General features: G+C 41.9%; 1 protein-coding gene across 4 annotated transcripts in view; it reads left to right on the top strand.

Moving 5' to 3' along the window:
• Positions 1-16,166: 16,166 nt before the first annotated feature.
• Positions 16,167-26,599, top strand: part of DPF3 (double PHD fingers 3) — a 228,601-nt gene continuing 218,168 nt past the window's right edge. For 2 of the 4 annotated variants that reach the window (XR_004256302.1, XM_032228411.1), the window contains exon 1: positions 17,094-17,299. Coding sequence is in view for 3 of the 4 variants with exons in the window: in XM_032228411.1 (XP_032084302.1) it covers positions 17,127-17,299 (173 nt within the window). In the remaining variant the exon portion in view is untranslated. Of the gene's footprint in view, positions 16,242-17,092; positions 17,300-26,599 lie in introns of those variants that run through there. The other 2 variants (XM_032228422.1, XM_032228431.1) reach the window with 2 other exon arrangements.

Raw genomic sequence — 26,599 nt, 5'->3', positions numbered from 1 at the left:
GATCAGTGATGTGCAGTCAGGGGAGGCAGAGCCTCACCACTGTCATCATGAAAGGAAAAAAAATGTAAAAGGAAAAAGGCAAGAGCTGAGGTCAGGCTGACCTAGTTGCTGCCAGAGTTACCGTGGATGATTCTGCTTAACTGTTTAAAAAAGCCTCTAAAAAAGTGCCCTCTACAGGAGGCAGGAGAACGACGTGCCTCATCTACGTCAGGAATTTTTCGGCTTTTAACCCTTGCTTAACTCTTCTCGAGTGATCATAAAATGCCTAAAGTCAGACTAGATGAGGCACGTTGTTCTCCTGCCTCCTCCTGTAGAGGGCACTTTTTTAGAGGCTTTTTCAAACAGTTAAGCAGAATCATCAGTTAAGCAGTTAAGCACTAAGCAGAGTCATCCACGGTGACTCTGGCAGCAACTAGCTCAGCCTGACCCCAGCTCTTGCCTTTTTCCTTTTACATTTTTTTCTTTTCATGATGACAGGCAAGAGCAGAGTTGAAATCCTCTCTGAAACAGCTGGAAAAGGTACGTGTGGGTCAGAGGGAGGGGGAGGAATTCAAACTTCATCCTCCTGGTGCGGGCTTTGGGCAAAGGCTGGAGGGAAGTGCTCTCCCTCCCCAAGTGTAATTTGATTGCAGGCAGAGCCACATTGTCTTTTCAAACCTGTAATGAGTGAAGCTGGGCTGGATCCTTCCAGGGCTGGGGAAAAGTGTGTGTGCTCCAGTATGGCTCTTTGACTGGCTTCCTGCCTCCTCCTGTGGTCTCCCTGACTCTCTCCAATCCAACTTTGTGTGTGTGTGTGTGCTTATTTGAGAGAGAGTTTGAGTGAGATAGGGAAGGGGGTAGGAGAGATAGTCCAATCCAACTTGTGTGTGTGTGTGTGTGTGTGTGTGTGTGTTTGAGAGGGGGGAGGGAGGGAGAGAGGGAGGAAGGAGGGGAAAGGAGAAGAAAAAGAAAAAGAAAGAAGGAAACTTATTTTACAAAGGAGAAAAACAAATGCTGTCGCTTTAAATTGGAACTGAGCATGCCTGGCTGTGGAATTCTGGGAGTTGAAGTCCACAAGTCTAAAAAAAATTGTGTCAGTGCCTCACCAGCCATAAATCTCACCGCAGGTCACTGCCGCAGATAGATTAGTGCCTTGAGGATTGATTGGCATATCTGTTGCCAAGGTTAAGGACCAATGCCTCTCTGATGAGACAGTAGGGAGGTTTTCAATCCCTCCTCGCTTGCTTGCAGATGTGCCCAGCAGTTTGCCAAGGTCAACAGTCAAGATTTGCTCTTTCCTTCCTCATTCCCAGGGTCAGGCCTATATTCTATCATTTAAAATAAGGCCAGTGAAATTGTGATTAAAATTCTTCTAAAGTGAAGTGTAAAAAAAGATTGCAGCTTTACCATTGGACACATATACAGAAGGGAGCATTGCTGGTTAAATTCAATGGAATTACTTCCTAATTTACAGTATGTGCCTGGAAGAATCCCTTGGGGGAAAAGAGAGGACTTCTTTTGCTGGACACAAAATAGGGTTACAACTGAAGATATGTAGTAAGTGATAAAGAAGAGGCTTATCAAAATTATCATTCATCTTCCTGGGGATAGCACCTTCAAGCAATCCTCAATCACATTTTTCTGTTTACTAAGCAATCCTCATTCACATTTTTCTGTTTGCTAAATGCACTTTTACTCCACTCTTCTTCCTTTCTATTTATTTTGTAATTTGAAAGAAAGATTACCATAGCAGTGGAAAAACATGCAATGATTATAAATGAATCATCCAAACTCTTATAAATTCTATGAATGAGATAAAGTTATGGTCTTATCTGGAAACATCTTAGCCCATTTTATTATATACAATTTTTTAAAAGTAATAATGATCCCAATACAAATCACTATTTACATTGATAGAATTACCTAGGGAATTCAAAATTATATCCAAGATAAACTCTCTCATTAGCAGCTAGTAGCTAATACTTACTACGGCCTAAATAAATAAATACTCTGTACTTACCTGTATCCTAAGACAATTTTTAAAATAAATATTTGTTTTATTTTTAAACAAACACAAATGAACAGAACAAAAAACATAAAACCATCTTCTATTACAAATTATAGAAAGTATGTCAGTTGGTTACATAATTTCTGTGCATCCCTTCCACAGTCATCACTTACAATACTTACATATCAAATCACATTTTTTAAATCAAATATATTTATATATTACTGTTATTGTACCTCAACCTTCATTTGACTATAATTGTTTTTTAATAATTTTTTTACATTTTTAATTTAAAACAAATACAACATCCTTCTTCACATGCTATAGAAAGTGTATCAGTTGGTTACAAAAAGACTTTTGTGCATCTCTTCCACAGTCAACAAACATAATTCATATTAACTTAAGTATTTTAACTCAAATATTCATACATGTCACCATCATCATATATCCATTTTCATTCGACTATAATTGTTTAAGCGTCCTTCATCATAAAATATACCAAAATTTAATACATAACCACATACTGGCCTTTCAATTACTATTTCTAAAATCCTCCACTAACACTAAACCTTTATGTCCTATTCTAGCTAAACATCCATAATATTTAATAACAAAGTTTTGTAATCCTCCTTTCAAAATCACTAAAGTTTACATCCAGTTTCCTTATGTTATACCCATATCTATATATACATTGTTATTCTTATCCCTCTTTTATTTGACTATATCGTATATCATAACATTTTCCCCCTAGTAATCAAAACTTTAACTGTATCTAACTTAATTCTATTATTATTATTGTACAATTGTATCACAGCGGCCAGTTGTTTCGCCGGATTTGGCATTGGTTACTAGTCGGGCCCCACCCAGGGGCCTAGGACGTCGTAACGTATTTTCGTAATATGCGTGCAGATCCAAGCAGTGCAGCTTTTTGCATTTGACTGATGGTGATTTTGTCAATTTTTAACTGTTTTAAATGTAATTCCAGTGCTTTTGGAATAGCACCCAGTGTGCCAATTACCACTGGAATTACCACTGCTGGTTTGTGCCATAGTCGTTGAATTTCGATTTTTAAGTCCTGGTATCTTGCGATTTTTTCATGTTCCTTCTCGGCGACCCTGCTATCACCTGGTATTGCGATGTCTATGATTGTGACCTTATTTTTCTCAACCAGTGTGATGTCTGGTGTATTATGCGCCAGTATTTTGTCGGTTTGTATACGGAAATCCCACAAGATCTTGACCATCTGATTTTCTGTGACTTTTTCAGGCTGATGTTCCCACCAGTTTGTTGCTGTTTTAATATTATAATTTTTGCACAAATTCCAATGGATCATTTGTGCTACTGAATTGTGCCGCAATTTATAATCAGTCTGCACGATTTTTTTACAGCAGCTGAGTATGTGATCAACAGTTTCGTCAGCTTCTTTGCAAAGTCTGCATTTGGCATCATCAGAGGATTTTATTATTATACAATTGTATCACAGCGGCCAGTTGTTTCACCGGATTTGGCATTGGTTACTAGTCGGGCCCCACCCAGGGGCCTAGGACGTTGTAACGTATTTTCGTAATATGCGTGCAGATCCAAGCAGTGCGGCGTTTTGCATTTGACTGATGGTGATTTTGTCAATTTTTAACTGTTTTAAATGTAATTCCAGTGCTTTTGGAATAGCACCCAGGGTGCCAATTACCACTGGAATTACCACTGCTGGTTTGTGCCATAGTCGTTGAATTTCAATTTTTAAGTCCTGGTATTTTGCAATTTTTTCATGTTCCTTCTCAGCGACCCTGCTATCACCTGGTATTGCGATGTCTATGATTGTGACCTTATTTTTCTCAACAAATGTGATGTCTGGTGTATTATGCGCCAATATTTTGTCTGTTTGTATGCGAAAATCCCACAAGATCTTGACCATCTGATTTTCGGTGACTTTTTCAGGCTGATGTTCCCACTAGTTTGTTGCTGTTTTAATATTATAATTTTTGCACAAATTCCAATGGATCATTTGTGCTACTGAATTGTGCCGCAATTTATAATCGGTCTGCGCGATTGTTTTACAGCAGCTGAGTATGTGATCAACAGTTTCATCAGCTTCTTTGCAAAGTCTACATTTGGCATCATCAGAGGATTTTTCGATTTTGGCCTTAATGGCATTTGTGCGGATAGCTTGTTCTTGCGCAGCCAGGATTAGTGACTCTGTTTCTTTCTTTAATGTACCTGTTGTTAACCATAACCAAGTTTATTCACTGTCCACTTTATCTTTTATTTTTTCCAGAAATTGGCCATGCAGTGCTTTGTTCTGCCAACTCTCCATTCTTGATTTTATCACGTTTTCTGTATTCTTGTTTCGTCTGTTGGGCCTTCAATAGTTTTTTGTTTTTTACTTCAATTAATAGATGTTCTTGACTTTCTTTTAAATAATCAGCCAGTGAGTAATTTGAAGGTTGTTGGCAAGCGTGACCCGTCAAAAGTGTGTTCCACAAAAGTGCGGTCGACGAAATCGCGTATGTGACATCATCATAACGCGACGAAAAAGATCGAAAAATTGAAATAAAAATTAAATTACAGCAAGCCGATTCACATAAAGGTAAGGCTTAGGTTAAGGGTTAGGGTTAGGTTAAGGGTTAGGGTTAGGGTTAGAGCGTTAGCGTTACGTTTAGCGTTAGGTTAAGGGTTAGCGTTAGGTTTTTCGTTACGTTAAGGGTTAGGTTTAGGGTTAGGTTAAGGGTTAGGTTTAGGGTTAGGTTTAGGGTTAGGTTTGGGGGGGTTAGGGGAAGGTTTTAGCTTTATTTTTACATTTTTCGATCTTTTTCGTCGCGCTGTGATGACGTCACATACGCGCTTTCGTCGACCACGATTTTGTCGTCCGCGGTTTTGTGGTAGAACCGTTGGTAGAACCAGTTTTCAGGTGTTGTTCCTTTAGTTGCATCTTTCTGAATCAAGTATGTTTTTCCAGTTGTCAACCATTCATTAATTTGGCCCTTTTATAAAATTTCATTCAGTTGCCTGGCCAATATTGCATGTAAACTGGTCAGATATTTGAGCCAGAAACCATGTAATTGATCCTTTCCAGGTGATGTCCAATTCTTTACCTTTTTTACTCGATTTTTGACCATCTCAGTTGTTATTCTAATACTTGCATTTGTTTGTTGCCAATGCTTTTCTCAAAGTCATGTATCCACTTTGCTTCCTTATTGTAGTCCTTTGCATTTTCCCACAATTCTTTCCAGAATTCAACTGTGGCCTGCTTTTCTGGTTTTTCACTTTTGGTGTCATCATTCATATTAAGACTTTGATAAAAACGCCGTTGGTCTGATCGAAATTGCTGATTTTGTTTATATTGGATGATTCGTGCCTCGAATCATCCAATATAAACATTATTACTATTATTATTACTATTACTATTATTATTATTATTATTATTATTATTATTATTAATGTATAATCCAAAGGGATTGCTAATCTTTCTTACATGGGTACCATTCAATATTCATATCCAATTATACTCATCATAACACTACACATTATATACATTAGTAACATTATCAGTTATTTATTTAAGCTATATCTATTGTCAATAAATTTCACTAAGTTTAACTAGTTTTTAATTATATTCTTCCATCTGTCAACCTGTATATTTCCAATAGCAAAACAGTCTCATATTTTCTGCCATTTGTGGTGCCAGTCCTCTAATCATCTTCTTGATCAATTTTGTATAGACTCCTCTTAGCAACTTCTTGCTTATAAGATCTCTCATATAATCTTGATGCCCTCTTTCTGTTTCCTTATTCAGCTTATCTTTGATTGTCAGCAGTGTTATCAATGCTTTTGCTAATAGAATTTCTCTCTTTAAATCCATAGATTCTTTGGTTTCTTCTTCTTCTGTATCTTGCCCTCTGGAATAAATTTCCTCTCCATTTAATTCGTCTTTCAGTATTCCATTCTTTCCATTTTCAGAGACAAACCAATCACCATAAATATCAACAGGTTTAATCTCTTTATATTCATTTTCCACTTCATTTTTTGAGTTTTAACCACCACATTTTGCATTTGATAGACATCCTCAATATCTTCATCATATTTTGCTGTTATATGCTCTATGTCTTCCAGTTTCTTCTCTATCCTTTCATATGTATTTGATAATTTTTGTATTTCTGAAAGTATCTTTTGCAAGCTTGAGATTTCTGTTTTCTTTTGAAATTGTGCCATTCTCTCAGCTAACAAACACAGCTGCTCTAGCTTGGAAGGTTAATAAAATTAAAACATAGATTCACAGAAACATTTATTTTCACTTTTCTCTGATTAAAGATATACTTCAAAGGGACATCTGTGTGCTTCCCTTCTTATCACTCTCTGTAGCCAAACAGTGAAACCTTGTAGTGCCAAGTCAAAACAATCAGTGGAGAAAAAAAGTGTTCCATTTCCAATACATAAACTCCAATCCACAAACCCTCCCAGCCTCCGAGCAGCAGTGATACCGTTGCAAATATTATTTCTTTTGTATCTTTTTTGTATTTCAAGTTAGAAAAAAGAGTCCAATCTTTAAATGAGTTAGAAAAATACCCACAGCAATGAAAGAGGAAAACTTTAGTCCATAGGTTACAGAGAACAATAAAAGAAAAAATAGAAGAAAACTTAATCTACCCATTTCAAAAGGCTTGCATAAATTCCATCAATGAAGATAGCATTTGAAAAGTAAGATAACCACAGTTCAAAACCATTCCAAATTTAATTCCGCCGCTTGATTCTTCTGTTCTCCAATTTAAATTAATTTTAAGTTTTTTATAGGCAGTCTCTTTTTAAAACAGTAAAAGTTCCTCACCAACTGGAAACACTTTCTTTTTCCGTATCCTTCCATTTTGGAGCCGGCCTGTTTTCGTCAGCCTTGGCTGGATTTTTTGTCGCCGGTTTGAAGAGCTTCTCTTACCTGCATGAGGGACTTTGCGATGTCCCTGAGGTCAGCAAAATGTATTCTTGCTGTTCTCCCGTCTCTTCGGGATGGTTTAGGTCCGATTGTACCACCCAGCAGCAAAAGTATTGGCTGCGGCCTCGGAGCATTGAGACCGCACGTCCATATCATTGTGACATTGGCTCCTCCTCTGTCTATAATTGTTTTTACGTCCTTTTATATGAAATATTCTAAATTTAAAGTAAACTATATAATGGCATTCCATTAAATCCTCCTAAAATCATCCAATAACATTATATCTTTATAACATGTTCTAAATAAAAATTGATTATATTTAATAATAAAGCTTTTAAGCCTCCTATCATAGTCTCCATTTGTAGTTTATATAAAATTTCATAGTATCAAACTAATATACATCTACATCTACATCTACATACATCTACATACATCTACATATATCTACATACATCTACATACATATACATACATATACATACATATACATACATATACATACATATACATACATATACATATGCATTATTATTGTTATTAATCATTTATTTGACTATAACTATTATCACTTCATTTTATACATAATACTCTAAATTTAACTAAGTTTAACTTAATTTTTATTATACACATTCATTACATCAACCTGTATCTTTCCAGTAATAGTGCAATCTTATGTCTCTTGCCATTTGTAGCATTAGTATTCTGATTGCTTTCTTGGTAAGTCTTGTATGGACTTCTCTTCACAACTTGTTGTTCATTTCGTATCTTATGAAAACTCGAAATCTGCTCCTTCCATCAGCTTGTCTTTGATTATCACTGGTGCTTCTGTTAAGATTTCTGTTAAGATTTCTCATCTTACCTCCATAAATTTTTCTCTCTTTTCTTCTTCTATACTTTGAAATCTGGGGTAGAGTTCCAGTCCATCTACCTCCCCTTTCCATATTCCACTCTTGCCATTACCAACCACACTCAGTTTTCTGTCAGTATCCACAATTTTCTTATCTCTTTGCTCATTTTTTTCTTCAATTTTTAGAACTCTGTCCTCCACTTTCTTTGATAAACATCCTCGATTTTTCCATCAAATTTTTCTGTTTCTCCAATCTCTTCTCAATTTTCTCTGTTACTACTAATATTTTTTGAATTTCAGACATAATCATTTGCAATGTTAAAATTTCTTTTTCCTGTTGCACCATTCTTCCAACTTGTAAACACTGCCACTATAGCATTCAAAGCTTTTTGTTAGATTTCAAGCAAGTTCATTGTAATCTTTCAAGTCAAGGCTTTGTCTTTCCTCCAATCCAGCTGTTGATAGCATTCCCAAAGAACACCTGTGTAAACAACCTATGCTGTTCCTACTATCACTCTCAATAAACAAGCTGAAAAGCCTTGAAGTGTCAAATGATCAGAGAGAAAAGAAAATACAATGTTTCCAAGCCTACAGCCTCTAAGTGGCAGTGTTACTTCTTTTCCCTCTATTGTTACAGCCCTCTTTATATTTCTCTCTATATCTTCTTTATGTTTCAAACTTAAAGAAAAAAAATCTTAAATGGAGAGAGAAAACAATCCAATCAAGCATTATAAAAAAAGAAAAAATTTAATCCATAGGCATAAAAAGTAGTAGAAGAAAAACTAATCCATTCAGTTTAAAAAATAGGGAACATTTGCAAAAATTCCACTCATAGAAAGAAAAATTAAAAAAAAGATAACACACAAAGTTTAATGTACTTTAATTTCGCCACTTACTCTCTTCTGTCTTCAATAATTTAGCTTTATTTTTGGGGGGGTAGTCTCTTTTCTAATAATAAAATGTCCTCACCAATTCGACACACTTTCCATTCCGGAGCTGTCCCAACTTCACCAGCTTCAATGGCTGTGTTTCTGTCGTCAGAAATAAGAGCTTCTTCTGGATCAATCGGACTTTGCATTGTCCCTTAGATCAGCAGGATGTACTCTTTTCTATCACCATCTCTACAGGATGGTTTAGGTCCAAAAGGACTGTCCAGCAGCAGAAATATTAACTGTGATCTTGGAGCTTCAAGATCGCACATCGTGTTGTCGCGATGTCAGCCCCTCTTTCCTCTCCTAAGATGATTTGTTTCTTTGCTATCATGGCACAGTGCCAGGATCAAACCTATATTCTGATTCAAGGTCAGACTCTGCTTCTAACTGGCAAGTCAGACTTCTAAAATTTCTCAATTTGACTATTGCTGAAAATTCTAACAATGGAAGTCCAGTTCTCTGGAGGATGCAATGGTCAAAGGTGGCTATGCTTGGACTGGCTCCTGCCACCCAGGATAGCCAGTGGATCTTTCTTCCACTGAGCTCTGTGTTGCAGCTCAACCTTTCTTGAGCAACAAGGTATTCTCAGGTGATGACATGTTACCTGATTCTTGTTGATTTGTTGTGTTCTTGGCTATCCTGTGAATGTTATGCAGCTTCCACTGGGACTTTTGAAGCATGGATCAGATATGTGGAAGGAGATGTTTGAAACATGAAGTGGATTGGTTGCCTTAGCAAGGTTACCATAAAAACAATACTAGCTTTGTTTTATTTCACACACACACACACTTATCTGTTGCTCTAAACAATGTATCCAATTGGCTCTGATTCCTCCATCAAGTAATGGAAAGACCATTATGGTGGGAGCAGGAATAAATCTATCCAAGTCCTGCTTTAGCCTTCCAGAGAGATTTCCCAAGCTACTACCATGTTTCCCCCAAAATAAGAGAGGGTCCTATTTTCTTTTGACCCTCAAAATAAGTGCTTGGCCTTATTTTCGGGGAGGTCTTATTATTTTTGAGGTGCAGGAGGCGGGGAGCATGGTCACCTCATAGCTGCTGCTGTGTTGCAATATTTTCATGGAGGGCTTATTTTCGAAGAAGGATTTATTTTAGCGCATGTGCTCAAAAGCCTGATTAATCTTAATATCCGGGGCGATCTTATTTTTTGGGAAACAGGGTGCCATTATGATCTTTTCATGTTAAAACTAAGGTCTCACTGAGTTAATTTGAGTTTTGAAGGGAGTAGAATAATGGAATGATAATCCTGAATATGTGAAAAGAGTGGGAGATGGATGGGGGTGTAAAATGTATGCTGGAACAGACTGAAGTGATGTCATTTAGAGTATGAGTATATAGGAAAGGTGGAATCCACAGCATGATAATAGTTACGTTATGGAGGTGATTTTGCAAGCTGGTCCATATCATATGTATCTATACATTTGTTAATATTAGATTACTGACTTGTATTGGTTGAGTCTCTGAATTTTTAAAATTTCCTGTCTTCTGCTCCTCTTAATAAAAGGCCAGCTGCAACAGCCTTAACCGTTGTAGCTTTTTCTCTACCTTTCAAGCCAGCTCCCTTTGTCATGTTCTCCTTGAATTATACACTATATGGTTTTGATTTAGAAACTGCCTCCACAGCTGCAATCTCCTCAAGGATGCAGATAAGAAATGCCTTTACAGCTTCTCCGCCTGAGGTGGGTTGAGGGTCAAACTGTTAAAATAGCAACACATGGCAATGAACCTGGCATCTGTGTTATTGTTAAGCTAAGTGCTTAGCGCTACAGAATATTGCTGTACTAGACTGGAGGACGCCCAGATTTCCCAGCATTTCATATTATTTGTAAACTCTTTCCCATAACAAGATCAAACGAGGCTCGCACCCCTTTCAATTCTCAGTGAGCTTCATGTACAATCTGTTCTGATCAGCCTCTGCGCTCTTAGCTTTTGTGGGTTAGGAGACCAGTCATCACTGTAACTTAACAGAATACAGAATAACAGAGTTGGAAGGGACCTTGGAGGTCTTCTAGCCCAACCCCCTGCCCAAGCAGGAGACCTTCTACTATTTCAGACAAATGGTTGTCCAATCTCTTCTTTAAAACTTCCCACATTGAAATACCCACAACTTTCTAGCCAGCTTGGATTTCTCCAATCACGTTGATTTGTTTCTTAAGGTGGGTTTTTGGCTACCACAGTACGCAATGCTCCAGAGGGCGGTGTTAATCCAACAGCCAGATTTGGGGAGAAATTGCACAACTTTCTGAAAGGATTCAATTCAGGACAAAATCTCAATCTAAAACTGTCTATCGTGGACCTCATCAGTGGTGGGTTCCTACCAGTTCGGATGGGTTCTCCCGAACAAGTAGTGCTGCCTTCAAACTGAGAGCAAAACAGTTCTCTGTTCCTTTGAAAGTGGGCCTGCCCACCTGCCCCTGGATTATACTTATCTTTATTTCAGCTTCTGAAGCCCAGCTGATCCGGGGCAGCCGCTCCTCAGTTGTTTTCCTTTTTTTCTGTGTAATTTTCATTCAATTGTGCATGCGCACACAGCAAACCGGTAGTAAAGCTTGTAGGAACTCATCACTGGACCTCACCTCATTCTTAAGATGTCTGTAAAGGGGGTGTGCATTGGCGGACCAGCATGCCTACTGTCCCTGTCTTACTGTCCCCATTTATCTGTATTTACTTCCCTTTCATGTTTATGTTCATACCTATACTTGTTATCTTGTACATGTAGAATAGAATAAAATCGAATTTTTTATTGGCCAAGTGTGATTGGGCACACAAGGAATTTGTCTTTGGTGCATATGCTCTCAGTGTACATAAAAAGACAAGATACATTCATCAAGAATCATAGGTTTGACATGTTTGACAGATAAATAAAATCATTTCTTCTAAATTACATGAATGGATGGATAGATGAGTGAAAATGAGACAAGCGAATACAGAAAATGACTGGGCCATTTGAAGACTGAATGAGAACAATGACTGATAAATATCAGTTAAAACCCCCATCTCAGATACGTAGTTTAGTCTCTTTGTTAGTAGATAGCAAAAGAATACATCTCAAGGTATAATTAAATATTTGTGATAACTGGCTGAGAATCAAAGAAGCATGCAAGAGTATTATGAAGTTCTGAGTACTGAATGGGACATAATATTATTTGGTAGTTTCAAGAACGGAATTTAGAAAAAATGGAAGAAAAAGAAAGTGAAAGAAACTAAAGTTCAGTGACTTCAGAAAATATGAGTTTTCTATGAAAAAATACAGATAGTCCTCAGATTACAATATTTCATTGTTCGAAGGTCCAACAGCAATGAAAATAGTGACTTACTTATGACAAGAGCCCCAGGGGCGCAGTGGTTAGAGTGTGGTACTGCAGGCTACTTCTGCTGACTGCCTGCCGCCTGCAATTTGGCAGTTCAAATCTCATCAGGCTCAAGGTTGACTCAGCCTTCCAACTTTCTAAGGCCGGTAAAATGAGGACCCAGATTATTGGGGGTAATAGGCTGACTCTGTAAACAGCTTACAGAGCGCTGTAAAGCATTATGAAGCGATATATACATCTAAATCAGTGATGGGTTCCTACCGGTTCGGCCCAGTTCGGCTGAAACGGTAGTGGTTTGGTGGCCTGGATCGCTGGAACTGGCAGTGACCCAGGCCTGCCACGCCCCCGAACTGGTTCCGCGGTCTTTTTTCCCATCATAGGCATGTTTCTGCGCATGCGCATAATAGTTTTAAGTAAATCTTTTTGTGCACGTGCAAAACTCCCTCTCTTAGTGAACCAGTAGTAAACCAGTTAGGAAACCACCACTGGTCTAAATGCTGTTGTTATTACTGTTTTTCACACTTATGACTACTGCAGCATCCCCATGGTCATGTGATTTACATTTGGATGCTTGACAACTGGCTCACATTTATGACAGTCGCAGTGTCCCGGGGTCACGTGGTCCCCTTTTGTGACCTTCTGACAATCTAAGTCAATGGGGAAACAGGCTCACTTAACAGCCGTGCAACTGCAGCGATTCACTTAACAAATGTGACAAGAAAGGTTGTAAAATGGGGCAAAACTTCACTTAACAAATGTCTTGCTTAGCAACATAAATTTTGGGCTCAATTGTGGTTGAGGAGTACCCAAACTAGGAAATATATTCCCATCAGAACAAATGGAAAATGGATGCAAGGACAGAGGATTGGAACAGGCTGTCTGCGATCTGCTAGGAAAGAATGCTACTATTACCAGGAACACCCCACCGCCCACCCCCATGTATCCATCAAGAACAGATCATGAAAGAATTATTAGTTTGGAGACCAAAGAAATGCTATAGGATATTGTTCCTTGAGCATTTATCTGAGTGTAAAATGCTAGAGAAGTCTGGTGTAACAAATCATCCATATCAAAAGAGTAAATGATTCTGCATTGTTCTGGAGGGAAACTTATGTGGTGCTTCTTGGCTTCTGATCTCAGCCCAGTGATTCCACCATTTTTGAAAATGTCCATCCTCTGCCAGAGAGGATGGAAGAAAGAACTGCTTATCAGATCTGCAGATGACACCAAACTGGGTGGATTAATTTAAAGGGCAAAACGCAATAAAAAATTACCATATTTTTCAGAGTATAAGACGCAGCGGAGTATAAAATGCACCATACTGGGGGGGGGCAGCAAAAATAAGCAACAAATGGTCCATTTTTCACTCATTCATGCCCTCCCCAGCCCACAGGACCACTCTAGAAGCCTCCTAAAGGCTACGCACGGCCATTTTGGAGAAGGAACAGGGTTTCAAGAGGCCAAAAATGCTGTATTCAGTGTATAAGACACACTCAAGATTTTCACCCTGTTTTTTGAGGTAAAAAGGTGTATCTTATACTCCGAAAAATACGGTAACCTGACAGACTTCAAACTTAGGCCAAATTACTCAGGATGATGATCAGCTGTGATAAGTATAAAGTTTTTCATCTGAGTAAGATACTGCACTGGAGGCAGATGAAGAGGAACTAAGAATACTAGTAGCTACCAATTGTAACATAAACATAAACAAATAGTCAGATGACCAATAAAGTCTAGCCATGCATTAACCGATCACAGACACAAGTAATAGAAGGCAAAAGTGCCATTGTGCTAATTAGGCCACACTTGTGCTGCACTTTAAAATGACATGGGGGAAATTGGAGTGGATTCAAAAGAGAGCTGCCAGGATGATAAAGGGGTTTAAAATCCAAGCCCCATGAGGAATGGTTAAAGCTGCTGGGCATGTTTAATTTGCAAAAGAGAGGACTAGGGAGAGATGTGATAGATGTCTATAAATATCTCAAAGACTGTCATTTGCAAGAGGGACAGACCTCTTCTCTATTGAGACCGAGAACAGCACAAGGACGATTGGTTGAAATTAAAAGAAAGAAAATTCAGGGTGAACATAATGCAGAATTTCCATGATGGTAGGAACTGCTTTATCAATAGAGCAATCCATCCTGGCCTAGATGTTTTCAAATTAGAGCTGGAAGCTTTAATGGAATGGCTTAGTGGCTTCCTGCCCTGAGCAAGGACTTGAAGGAGACTTGCTCTGCAGCAGCTTCATTGCCAGTTATGACCAATAAACTGTAGAAGTTGGCAGGAGTAGCCAGGACATTTTGTTGCTTGAAAAAAAAGAAAACATTCCCATTATGCATACCATGCACAAGTTATTAGCAGTAGGTGGGATCTTAGTTCAATCCTTGCTGATGGAACAACATCCTTCTTCCTCCATTCTGCCTCCATACTCCAAGGTTTAGGGAGCACTAAACAGAGTGCATAACACACAGAGGAGGACTCCAGGGAGCAGATGGTTAGAGAGCAACCATCATGACCTCCCTCTCTCCTCAGTATTCACTGTCTTTCATGATAGGCCTCCAGCAGTTCTGACCAAGTCATTATTTGTTCCAGGTACACATAGTTTGTCATGGGTTATCTTTCAGCTAAGTGGCTCTCTTTGGTTTCTGTGGTCCAAAATAAAGGGGTGGTATATTCTACAACACATATGCTTTGTCTCCCTGGGAGTAAGCAACAGAATCCATGCTTCATCTGAAGCCTTGAAGCTCTTCGGAAGCACAGAGACTTTTAGTCTGCAAATCCAGTACTCAGCCACTTGCTTATGGAAGGGTGAGATAGCCAGTAGTTTTCTCTAGGGAGACTGGCCTGGAAAAACCTTTGTATGCAAGGAATATGCTTGGTCATAGGTTGCAACATAGAGGAGCAACTGCCAACCAAAGCGTTCAGCACTGAGCTAAGTGGACCAATGAACGGACTTGTTGCAATATAGCTTCCTGTGATACATGGATATTCAGAATGGAGCATTAGTGCAAGGAGTGGTGGGGAGGGAAGCAGATTTATTTATGTGAGTTCTTAATGATGTAATTGTTGGAATGCTTACTCAGTTGTAAATTATATTAATCATCCCCCTCATAAGTTTAGTACATGATTGCAATAAGTTTCCTATCAGTAAGGTATGTCTCACGGACACTTTGCATAGGATTGCATCCTAGCCTAAATAGGTTTAGTCTCAAATCAGTTTAATTTGCAGTCTTAGCGCATTAAACATCTTTTTCTTCTTCTTCTACTGGATAATTAATTCACAGACTAGTATAATTAGCAATAGGTAAACTCAGACGCCTTGGAGTTTTGATGATTTCCCCAGAAATGGGGTTATGTTTCCATTTCTTTTGTTGCAGTTAATTTTTTTTTAGAACTCTACATATAGTTAATGCTCCTTCCTTTTCCTTGCCTCATGTCAAAAGATCAGAGAGGTCAAGTCTCAACATGTTAAACAACATGATCACTTCATAAACTCCTTTTGAGTGAAACAAACAGGCGGTCGGTTTGACCACTGTGCATTATATAACTAGTGCATGGGCTGCAGAGCTTGGATGGCTGTCAGAAATTCCGAATGGAGGGGGAAGGGTGCTGCCCTAAACTCGGTGATTACAAACAGTTCCAAGAAACCTAAAGGGAAAGTGGCTGTAGATCAAAGGAACCAAATGGGGATAATTAAACTCCTGTATGCTGCCTAAACAGCTTGCTTTAAGTATGCAGAAGGAGATTTCCCCCCTCCCTTCCTGCTGAAGTGATATGAACCCATTTCTTGTATAGGGATAAAAGGGAAGGCATGCTACTCCGCTAGGGAAATACAAACCGATCATGAATGAATAAGTCTGTTTTATAGCTGTCTCTGTGCGTGGGAGAAAAAAAAACAAAAAAACAAAGACGGAGATGACTATAGAAAGTGTTTAGTTGTCCTAAAATTTAGTGACGATTGCCCTTTTGCTTATGTTGCTGTCTCTTTAAGACCTGCTCTCTGAACAGTTGCACAGAAAGGGAGTGACCTCTGGGCTTTGACAGCTCCCCTAATAACTAGCAGAACCCTGGCTCCTCCTGTATTCTTTGATTGGACAGCGGGCCGGTATCCACTTTCCCGATTGGCCAACCGCTTCCCCTGAGCGAACCTTTAGAACTCTGAGACACAATATTCTGTTACATTGTAGCAAAATGGCGACTGTCATTCACAACCCCCTGAAAGCGTAAGTAGGAATCAAAAATGTACATATTCCGCGTGGTTTAAATATGAAAAAGGGCGCCTTTCCGATGCTTGCTGCCAGACTGAAGCTGGTGCGTCTCCAGACTCCCAGCTGATCTCGTCTCCCTCTTTCTTTTCTTTCCAATATCCTCATTATTATTATTATTTTGTGCAACACACAAAAATCTTTCGCTCGGAAATTAATAAGAAATCTATATATTTGCCCTCTACTTTATTTATCGGTGGGGACGGGGAAAAACCCTCACAAAGAGTTCGGGGCTTTAAGAAGGCACGGATAAGCGCTTGCAGTTTTTTTTCCTCCCCTCCCCGGATTCTTGGCTGCTGGAATTGGCCAGGTTTTTTTTTACGGATTCCGGAGTGGGTGATTGTGCTTGTCAGAGTCCTGTGTGTGGCGTCCGGCTCGGCTTCCAGCGCCGTCCGCACGGTGTCCAGCAGAGAATGATCGATTGTGGAAACTGGGTGCATAATGGTTGTCTTGGCATGCAGTCGGACTGCAGTTTTAAAGAGTTTTGCTTTTTGCAAAACGCTCCAGTAGTTTGAAAGGCTTTGACGCGCGAGAGGAAAGGAGTTTGGAGGGGGGGGGGGTTCCCCTCAGGCTTCTGTTGGTTCCTTTTCTATATTGGCAAAACAGGGGTGGGTGGATTGCAGCCCGCCCGGATCGAGGATTTATTGGGCAGGAAAAGGAGAGAGAGAGAGTTGTGGTCCGAGAGATAAATAACTCCGGTTCGTGGATGGTTGCTTCCAATAAAGCGCAGGAAGTCCGGCGGTCTGTTTTGCATGTCGTTCGCTTTTTCGCTTTTCTAAGTAGGCGATCCCACCCCTCGTCAGGATGTTAGGAGAGCAAGTCCCGGGATGGAGAATAGATCCGATGGACTCTATAGACCTCGCGGGGATGCATGCGGCCGAAAGCAAACTCTGGCTTCTGGCCAGAAATCCTCCAACCAGCGCAGGTGCAGGTGGACCAGTGCGGAAGGGGGGATGTTTCCCCAAAGCAGCCAGGGGACGGGAGTGGGAAATGTCGCCTTCCCTTCGGGAACGAAGGTAGGGGCAGTTAAAAGTCTTTCTTTAACGAGCCACCCGATTTCCCAGGTGGTCTGCAGGCACGCATCGGTGGCTAATAATCCCCAAAGCATTACAGAAGGTGGGGTTTGGCACACGGGTCCAGAGGCGGCTGCCTGCGGACGGGCGCGCGCGGGCGCGCTCTCGCTTTCTTCTCTCCCGCCCCCACTACCTTGACATAGGAGTTTTGCTCCTGGGGGTGGAGGCTCAGAAAGCCAAGCGAAGGGAGTTTTGAGCCGGGCACTTGGCGCAGCGGGGGATCTGGCTGTTGCGGCTTTCTCGCTCAACAACACAAGCCCACATTTCTTTCCTTGGAGTGCTTCCGACTGCAGTTTTCTGCCAGTTTTAATCTTCCCCTCCGGAGTTGGCAAACACTTGGGAAGGGTGTTCCAGGCATACTTCTTGATGTGGGCAAAGGCTGGAGAGAGAAGAGCCTTTTTTTTTTCAGTTGAAAGGCGACGCGCGGGGCTGAGGTGTGTGTGTGGGGGGGGTGGGGGTTCAAGGCAGTGGCCCAGAGAATTTAAAGAAATGGACCTCCGCCACTCCTGTCCTCGTTTTGGGACAAAATAAGGAGGGGGAAACCCTGATAAATGCCAACCGTGGTCTAGGAAGAGACGTTTGCTTATTCTTCAGGACATCAACTCTTTTTTTTGTTGCACGGGTGGGGGTGTGGCGGCGACGCCAGGCGGGCAAATGAGCAGCAAAGGCTGGTTAAAAGGAATCTGCGGTCTCCCCCGGTTTGAAAGCTTGCAATTGCTCAGCTCGCGCCCTTCCTCTGAGAAGCTCAGGGCGGCGCACGTGGCTTTCGGGATCCGAAGCATCCTCGCCAAGCACCTGAGGACAGCAAAAGGCTGGAGGAACAACCTGGGGAGTTCCGTGGGAAACCCGAAGCCTGGCAACCTCGTTGACTAGATACAAGCACACATGTATGCAAATCCCGATTGCCCTGAAGGAAAGGACGCCGAGGACTTGGCCGGGCTTTGGAGGGAATTGCCCAATCCTTGGGTATCCCATGGGTTTGGCATGTCCGGGGGAAGCCGGGTGGGTGGGGAGAAAGCTCTCTTTTCCTTTCCTGGGGATGACCTGCTCGGCCCTCCTTTTTCCCGAGCAGTGGCGGGCTGCTGGTGTGGGGAAGTGCTCGGTCTCAGCCCCCTCCCGCTTCTTTCCGTCTCCTGCACTTGGGGAAGGAGGCGTTGGGGGGGGGGGAGGTTGGTTGGCAGTCAACGACCGATCAGGCAGCCCCGATCGGGGGGGGGGGGGTTCACACTAAAGTCCCGCTACCTTGCCGGACACGAACGCGCTGGGGATGAAAATAACTTCAGGGATTTCTCTATACCTCGCCGAGACAAATGAGTGGCGGAATGGAGTTTGTTCGGGAAAAGTCACTTGCGTTTGAGTTTTCCTCCAAGGAAGGGCAATATTTTCGGAGTGAGATGAAGGAGGGAGGGAGGGGGAGGATCCGGAATCGATTCTTGCTTACATCATAGGTGCAAATGAAGCGTGTGTCTATTGGAGCCGCCGAAGGTTTAACCAGTGTGGCGCGGGTAGAGACAGACAAAAAGAGCCGAGGTCTGGAGGGAAGCCGCTGCCCTCTGAACGCTACATCATTAAATTTAGTCCCAGCAAGGCCTGTTCCGCATCAATCATTCCCGACTTCTTCACCCGGCCAGGCTGAGGCTCTGGAGCTTCATTCGTCTTGTGGCCCAGAGTTCTCGCCCCTAAAATCTTTCATGATCCAAGGCAGGCTTTTAATATAATTAGCTCTCCCTTCTCTCTCTCTCTCTCTCCTCGTCCCCCCACCCCCCGGACTGGGCCGAGAGGAGAGGAAACAATAGATACCAAGCATGGCAAATGCGCTCTTTTTTTTTTAAAGTAATGTTGCTGGCCATCTGTCAATTCGCAAGTTGTTGGTTTATTTTAAAGAGCATTGCTTTTCGAAAGTTGGTGATCGGGAAGAAGAATGGAAATTCGTCCCGAGAGTCAATGATAAGCAAAATCGGCCAGGCACATAATAATTGTGGGGAGGGGAGAGTTGAAGGAAAGGGAGAGGAGGGGGCGATATGGCGTGCAGCGTTTCAGCCCCGTGTGTCCTTCTGGACAATGAAAGCCAGGCGAATGACATTTGCATTTGCTCCGTCTGCATTTTTATTCCCTCTTCAAAGCATCATCTAAAAAGATTGCGCTTCCTCTCTCCGCCTTCCCCCCCCCCCCAACCCGCCAGACTTTCCAGAAACTGGCACAAAGGTCCCCCACCCCCACCCCGCCGGGTTTGAAGATCAGCGAAATGGGCATCGTTTTCTAGACCTGCTAAATCAGGTGATCTCTCCAAACTCTTTGTGTCTTGGCCGCTTCCTTTGACTACGCAAAGACCCCTTTTAATTCCGGCGCTTGCGATAGGAGCCCCCTCAATTCCCGCGACGAATCCCTTTGGGCACAGCTTCCCGGAATATTCAGAAGAAATACTTTGGAGTGCCAGATCCGAGGCAACGACTCCTTTGTTAAATTTCCCCTCGCCGCCTTGTTACAGCAGCCATGCACGATCGTCCGGGGGTCTCCCCTGCAGCGCTTCGTTGCATCGCTCTTTTCCTTTCGGATTCAGCCAGGGATACAGGAGCGCGCATTGTCTTATTTTTGCCGTGGAAACACCTCCTTGCCCACAAGGTGTTAAAGGAAAAAAGCAGGAGAGGTTCTGAATCGATAAGACTAGGCGCCGAGGGGCCAGGGAGTAAAGGCTTCTTTAAAATTAGCACGCCCCGCTCCCAGAATAGAACGCGCTTTCCAAACTTACTTCTTTAGTTGCGGGAAGACTGTAATCTATGGCATAGTACTTGGTCCTTCACTCTCTCTCCCCTCCCCCTCTAACTCCCTCCTTCCCTCTCCCACTCTCTCCCCCGCCCTCCCTCCTTCCCTCTTCCCCTCCCTCCTCTCTCATTCTCTCATTCTCTCCTTCCCTCCCTCCCCTCCCCCTCTCCCTTTCCCTCCCTCCTTCCTCTCCCTCCTTCTCTCCCTTCCTCTCTCTCCCTCCCTCCTTCTCCTTCTCCCCTTCCCTCCTCTTCCTTTCCCTCCCTCCTTCCCGCTCCCCCTCCCCCCTTCTCTCTCTCCTTCTCTCCCTTCCCCTCCCCCTTTTATATACATCTTCCCTTTTCTTTGCCCATCTTTCCCTCCACTCCCCATCTCCCAGTTGCGTTTGGTGATTAAAGGACAAAACTTGTACCAAAACAATCTGAAGCAGCCACAAACAAGGGAGAGCTTTGCTCCTGTAAGGAAACAGTTATTTCTCTCTTATCTCCTGCAAGGCATGCCAGTGTGTTCGGTAACCTTTCCCAAATCCTTTCCTTTGACTTGTATTCCTGCCTTAAATCCATTCCATGCCTCCTGACTGGCAGTTCTGGGAGTTGCTCCAATACATCCCATGAGGATTACATTGGTGAAGACCACTTTAAATATTAGCTTCCAGGACAAATATTTAAGTGCTGCTATGTCCACTTCCTGCACTGGTTCCTACTCATCCATGCCTCTTCTTGCCTGATGTGGATCCTGATCTGCAAGGCTTGGGGCGCGGAGGAGGGGGGGGAATCATCTTGGCTCACTCCATTGTTTTGAATTTTGAGATTTTTCATAAGTGCTTGGTTATTGGTTTTGACCGGGTCCTACAATATTCTGTGGAGGACAATATGTACACCAACAAAATTCTGGGAAAGGTTTTCATTTCTTACTGCAACTTGGTGATGATATGAGGCAACTAAAGCACCTTCCTAGCGATTTATTTGTACTGTACAGTGGGCTTGCCTCAATCCCAGAACTTCATGGAATATGCCATAATCCTCCTGTAACCATCTTGTGTTTTCTTTCCTCTCTAGTTTTGCATTCCTAGCATCTACAAGGTGTGTTTAAAAATGTCATTAACATCGCCACAAAGGTGTGATCGGAGCTTCATGTGTTGTTATGTGCATCACAGAGCTTTGATTGCACTGTTGTGGACACCACCTGGATTCTGACTACATTTTGTGGACATCCCTGACATCTCCCTACCTCCCCCAGCTTCAGTTCTTCTGCTCTGGTTCAGTCTCCCCCACTCCCCAACCGCCATCACTCTGCTAAACAAGTAATTCCCTCAAACCATTCACTAAGGCTGCATTACTACTATTATCTTCTCATTGTTCCTATCACCCATCCCCTCCCACGTATGACTGCAAGACTGTAACTTTGTTGCTTTTATCCTTATGATGTATATTGATTGTTTCCTAGTATGATTTGATTGCTTATTTGTACCCTGTGACTATCATTAAGTGTTGTACCTTATGATTCGTGAGGAATGTATTTTTTTTATGTACACTAAGAGCATATGCACCAAAGACAAATTCCTTGTGTGTCCAATCACACTTGGCCAATAAAGAATTCAATTCTATTCTATTCTATTTGAAATACTCAGGAATCCAGGACTTGCAGCCCATCTTTCAACCTCTCTCCTCCCCCACCTTTCCTCCCAGCAGTATTTTGTGGCCAATAAACATGTTCAGTCCGCCAGAAGCTGTTTTTTGGAGCCCCTCCAAGAGAAGTTTCTCAAGTTAGTTGTGTACTTTTGCATACCTTGGGAGGCCCCCAGTCCCCCCCTCTTTACATCCTTCTTGCATTTTGGTTGCATAAGGGCAAACAAAAAAAGAATTGAGATGACAGTTACTACCCCCCCCCCACCCCAACACAATGTATGTGTGTATTAAATAAACACCTATACAAAGGAAGTCTGAAACAAAGAGTTGAAGTGAAAAATGCTGGTATTTCCAGGAAATTCCTCCTATTTTATCTCCAATTGCTTCCCTGGTCCCCCAACACATTCTGACTTCTTCAGCTGTCAACCCAATATAGTTAGTCCTCAACGTATGACCATAATCGAGCCCTAAATTTATGTTGCTGAGTAGGAAATTTGTTTTGCCCCATTCTAGGACTTTTCCCATTACATTTGTTAAGTGAACCACTGCAGTTGTTAAGTTAGTAACATGGTTGCCAAGTGAATCTGGCTTTCCCATTGACTTTGCTTGTCAGAAGGTCGCAAAAGGGGATCGCGTGACCCCAGGACACTGCAACCGTCGTAAATATGAACCAGCTGTCAATCATCTGAACATAAATCACATGACCACAGGGATGCTGCAATGGTCCTAAACATGTAACATGGTCATGAGTCACTTTGTTCAGTGCCATTGTAACTTTGGATGGTCATTAAATGAGTTGTTGCAGGTTGAGGACTACCTGTATATGATGGATTATATAGCTTACAAGCCTACCTTTACCTATCCCAAAGGTGCTTTTTCACAGTGGCAACTGGATTTTCTGGTTTTTTCTTTGAAGACGTTTCGCTTCTCATCCAAGAAGCTTTTTCAGCTCTGACTATCCGAAGCTTCTTGGATGAGAAATGAAACGTCTTCAAAGACAAACCGGAAAGTCCAGTTGCCTCTTGAAAAAGCACCTTTGGGATAACCATGACCTGGATGACAGAGAATCCATAGACATTTAGCTACCTTGACCTGGTTGTGTGGGTATCTGCCTGACAACTGCAAATACACCTCAGGCACTTGTGAAAGTGGGCAATCATGGACAGGGAAAGGGAAGGGGAAAAGCTGCCATAAGCCTGAAAGCGAAGAATATCAACTAAAGGTAGACACAGTAGCACAGAGTAGAGGGAGTCTGGAAACCACCAGGACCTTTGCACTGGGAAGGCTCTGCATATTTGAATCAGTCTTTAGGGCCTGCCACAGCCCTTGAAGCGTTCCTGATGCACCACGTTGCCTTGATGTAAATCTGAAGTATGCTGAAATACAAATGAAGGCAAAAATACATGTCCAAGGATAATGTTGCAGGATCCAATCTGGATCGGTCACTGGGGCCAGAGGTTTAATCTCCTGAATTTTTGGACGTGTGCTGGAGGGAACTTCTCTCTAGCAGAGTGTGTGTGGGTAGGCTCCAGCAATGAGTGTGAAAGCCAGTGATTGACCCAGATGGGATCCTTCACAACTTTTTAACTCTGGTTCAAAACTCTGGCACTATTCAAGCAGCTCTTCGGTAGACAAAAATTCAACTCTCCAGGCTTAAGACAAGGAGGCAGTTGTTTTGGGAATTTGGTGTGAGATACCAATACATTGTCACAATCATGTCACAGCATATGGAGGACCAGAGTCCATCCAGATAAAAGTAGCACCTCAAAAAATGAAGCAATGGTATGGGGCGAAGGACAGTTACAGGCATGGACAGAGGAAAGAATAAGGGATGCTATCCATTTTTAATATTTTAAAATAGGAAAATAGCTGTTAGAAATGTGATCTATCATTTTGTTTGCACGCTGGGAACAGGTCCAATTCTTACATTAGTATCTGTTAAGCAATTTCTGAAGGTACAGTAGCCAATTCTCTGTAGGCAATCCCAGAGAACTGGAAGAACGTCCGAAGGACAGAGGTAGAGATAGCTGTGCAATTGAAGCCCCGTCCTGTTCGGTATACCCACCCATGCATAGGATCCCCATCCCAAATGCTCACATGATCGTATCTGCCATCTTGATCTTCTCCCAAAGCTAAGGATGCCCTGAGTTTGTCTCAGTAAATATAGATGGGAGTTTCCAGCCTGCAAATGACTTCTTTGTTTTGCAGCATTGTAAAACAATGACCACAGAAATGGATATGAATCAATAATTGGACACAATTAGCATATTTATATAATGCATTATAAATTCCAAGATAGGCTCTGTTGAGATTCCTCATCCTCTCGTGAATCTTCTGTATATGAAATAGGATATATACTCTTCAAATAATGAATACATCTTAGATTTTGTACATTATATGGGATGCTAGTTTAAGAAATTAATAAAAAACCACTTGGTAACCTTTGTGTGATATGCTGGGGTCAACATGTGTTGTGCAAGTACACACTAACTCACTTAATCCATACCAGTGATCCTGATAATTATTTAGGGATAAATTAACATCTTCAGGTCATGGAATAATCCATGGTGTGGATTATTCACAAGAATGTTAATTGCCCTTCCTGAAACATTTACAGAGATGAAATCTAAAGAGGCTCCAGTAAATAAGAGTTTTCTTGGGAACTCTACTTCTATCTCTCTCTTACTTCTTCCATTCTATAGGTGTAAGAGTGAGGGTGGATGGGAAAAAGGAATAGAAAGCGGATTCATCTTAAGGTGTTTCCCTTTTGTGAAAGGGCTAGAAGAACTGGAAAATGGCTGACACAAGACTGATGCGATCACCCTGGGTGGAGTCTGCCGCTACCACATGGAGGACAAGCAGTTGGCTGGTTGAAGAAATTACCAATTCAGCTGTCTCCTGCAAACATGACCTTTTTATGCCATTGTAACAAGGAGCTTGCAGGATCAGCTTTAATGAAAGGAAAATATTTGAACTGGAGGCAGAATAATGGGTAGCGTTGGGACCCCTCCTTGCATGCTTTTAACTGCATCATAAATAGCCTGGTGGCTTTTTTAAATACCATATTCTCACGATGCTGCCTTTGCCCCCTTCCCAGCTCACACCTGAAGCAAGGTAAAGTTGTCACTAGGTTTTAAAATATCATTTTCCTCTCCTCCCTTCGCAGTTACTTATTTATTTATTGATCGTCGTATTTGCTCTGTATTTGCTGATGGGGGAATTCTGTCTAGCTCTTCTTGGTTGATTTAGGCTTGACAGGCCTAACTCCTTCCCTCTGGTCACTGAGGCTATGTTTCATGGCCATGTTGACTTCTGCTGCAGGAAAGCATTTCATACCTCCACAAAGACACCTGCCCTGAGTCCCCTTTGAGAGGCTTATTGGGAACACGGAGTCTCTTATAAAACTTGTTATTTAGGCATGAGTTTTGTGACCCTTTGAAAGAGCACAAGGTCTGTGTTTAAAAATACAGGATTATCCTCTCTGGAGAGAAAAAGTTAGTCCTGTGCTGCCTGACTGGCCAATCTTCAGTTGGCAAAGAACGGCCCATTGCCAATGATCTGTCATCATTGAGTGCACAATAGCTTTTCCACGGCTTTGTCAAAAGCAGGTTTTGCACGACTGTTCTTTTTACTGCTTTGTTACTTTGATGCTGGTGGTGGGGCAGTGCCTTTTTGACTACCTCGTTCCAGCTACTTGGGACATCCGTGGCCCACCCAGTTCCAGATGCTGCTGCCCACAAGGACTGAATAAGTTTAGCAGCCATCACGGCCATTCCCCTGAAGGCACAGCTGAGGGTGGAGCTCGCTTGTTAATGATTGCTTTCTCCTACTTCACCCTACCTGTCTCTGGTCTTTCAGAAGAGTGAGTGAGGTAGTTCAGAAGTGGCCCAACTGACCAGTCTTTAACCATTTGGTTGGGCAACTCAATAGGTGGCTAAACAGAATTTATTGTTGTTGTTATTTATAAACAATAATAATATGTATACTAGTTCTAATGCTTGTAAGCTGCTCAGAGTCCTCTTTGACAGGATGGATGGCACATAAATTAAATAAATAAATGATGAGCAGGTCATTCCCAAGCACCTCCCTATACCTGCCCACCCAACATCAGGAAAAATGATTGGTGTTCCCCCCACCCAATCAGCAGGGTGATGCTTGGCAGGAGTCAGCTGCTTCAAGATTCTAGAAACTCAAAGCGGTCACCTAGGGTATCAAAGTATAGGAGGCTCCAACCTTGAACAGACTTCCAAAATACACAATAGGAGTATAAGAATTGATCGTCTCTCCTTGTGGCTTTAGAGCATTTTTTTTCTGGTGCTTTTTGAAAAATACCCACTAGGTTGGTGAGTGATAGTAGCCAGACCTTGCAAGTCACAAAAAAAGAAAGTACAACTGTGGGCCTGAGGGAACGGAAGATATTGCTGAAGCAAGACAAAATGTACTGAGAGATTGACTAATAGCTTATCAAAGTTATGCCCAATAAAGCAGTAACCGGAATGTCTGCTTGAGAGTTCAATATAATCATAGGGAGCACCAGAATACGACTTTGGCCACGGTGCCAAAATGGGGCCAAAATGTCTAGAACCAGCCCAGTAGGAGGAGCAACAAAACTGGGGGAAATCACCAATCTGCTCTACTTAATTTGTCTTTCAGTAAAAGAGCGAGGACAGCCTTAATTGCTAACTCCATTAGTATAGGGCTTGGTAATTGAGGAAGCACATTTGATGTCAGCATACTTTTTTGCAATGAGTGGTGGGACCATACTGTAACATAGCCAGCCATCAGACTCTTAGTATCACAATGGATAGATGTCTTGTGGTGGAGCTGCTGAATCATCATGTACAGCAGTTGA

The sequence above is a fragment of the Thamnophis elegans genome, chromosome 1 (assembly GCF_009769535.1).
Source record: "Thamnophis elegans isolate rThaEle1 chromosome 1, rThaEle1.pri, whole genome shotgun sequence".
Lineage (NCBI taxonomy): Eukaryota > Metazoa > Chordata > Lepidosauria > Squamata > Colubridae > Thamnophis > Thamnophis elegans.
Note: the sequence above shows the minus strand (reverse complement) of the source record. Positions and strands in the feature narration are given on the sequence as shown.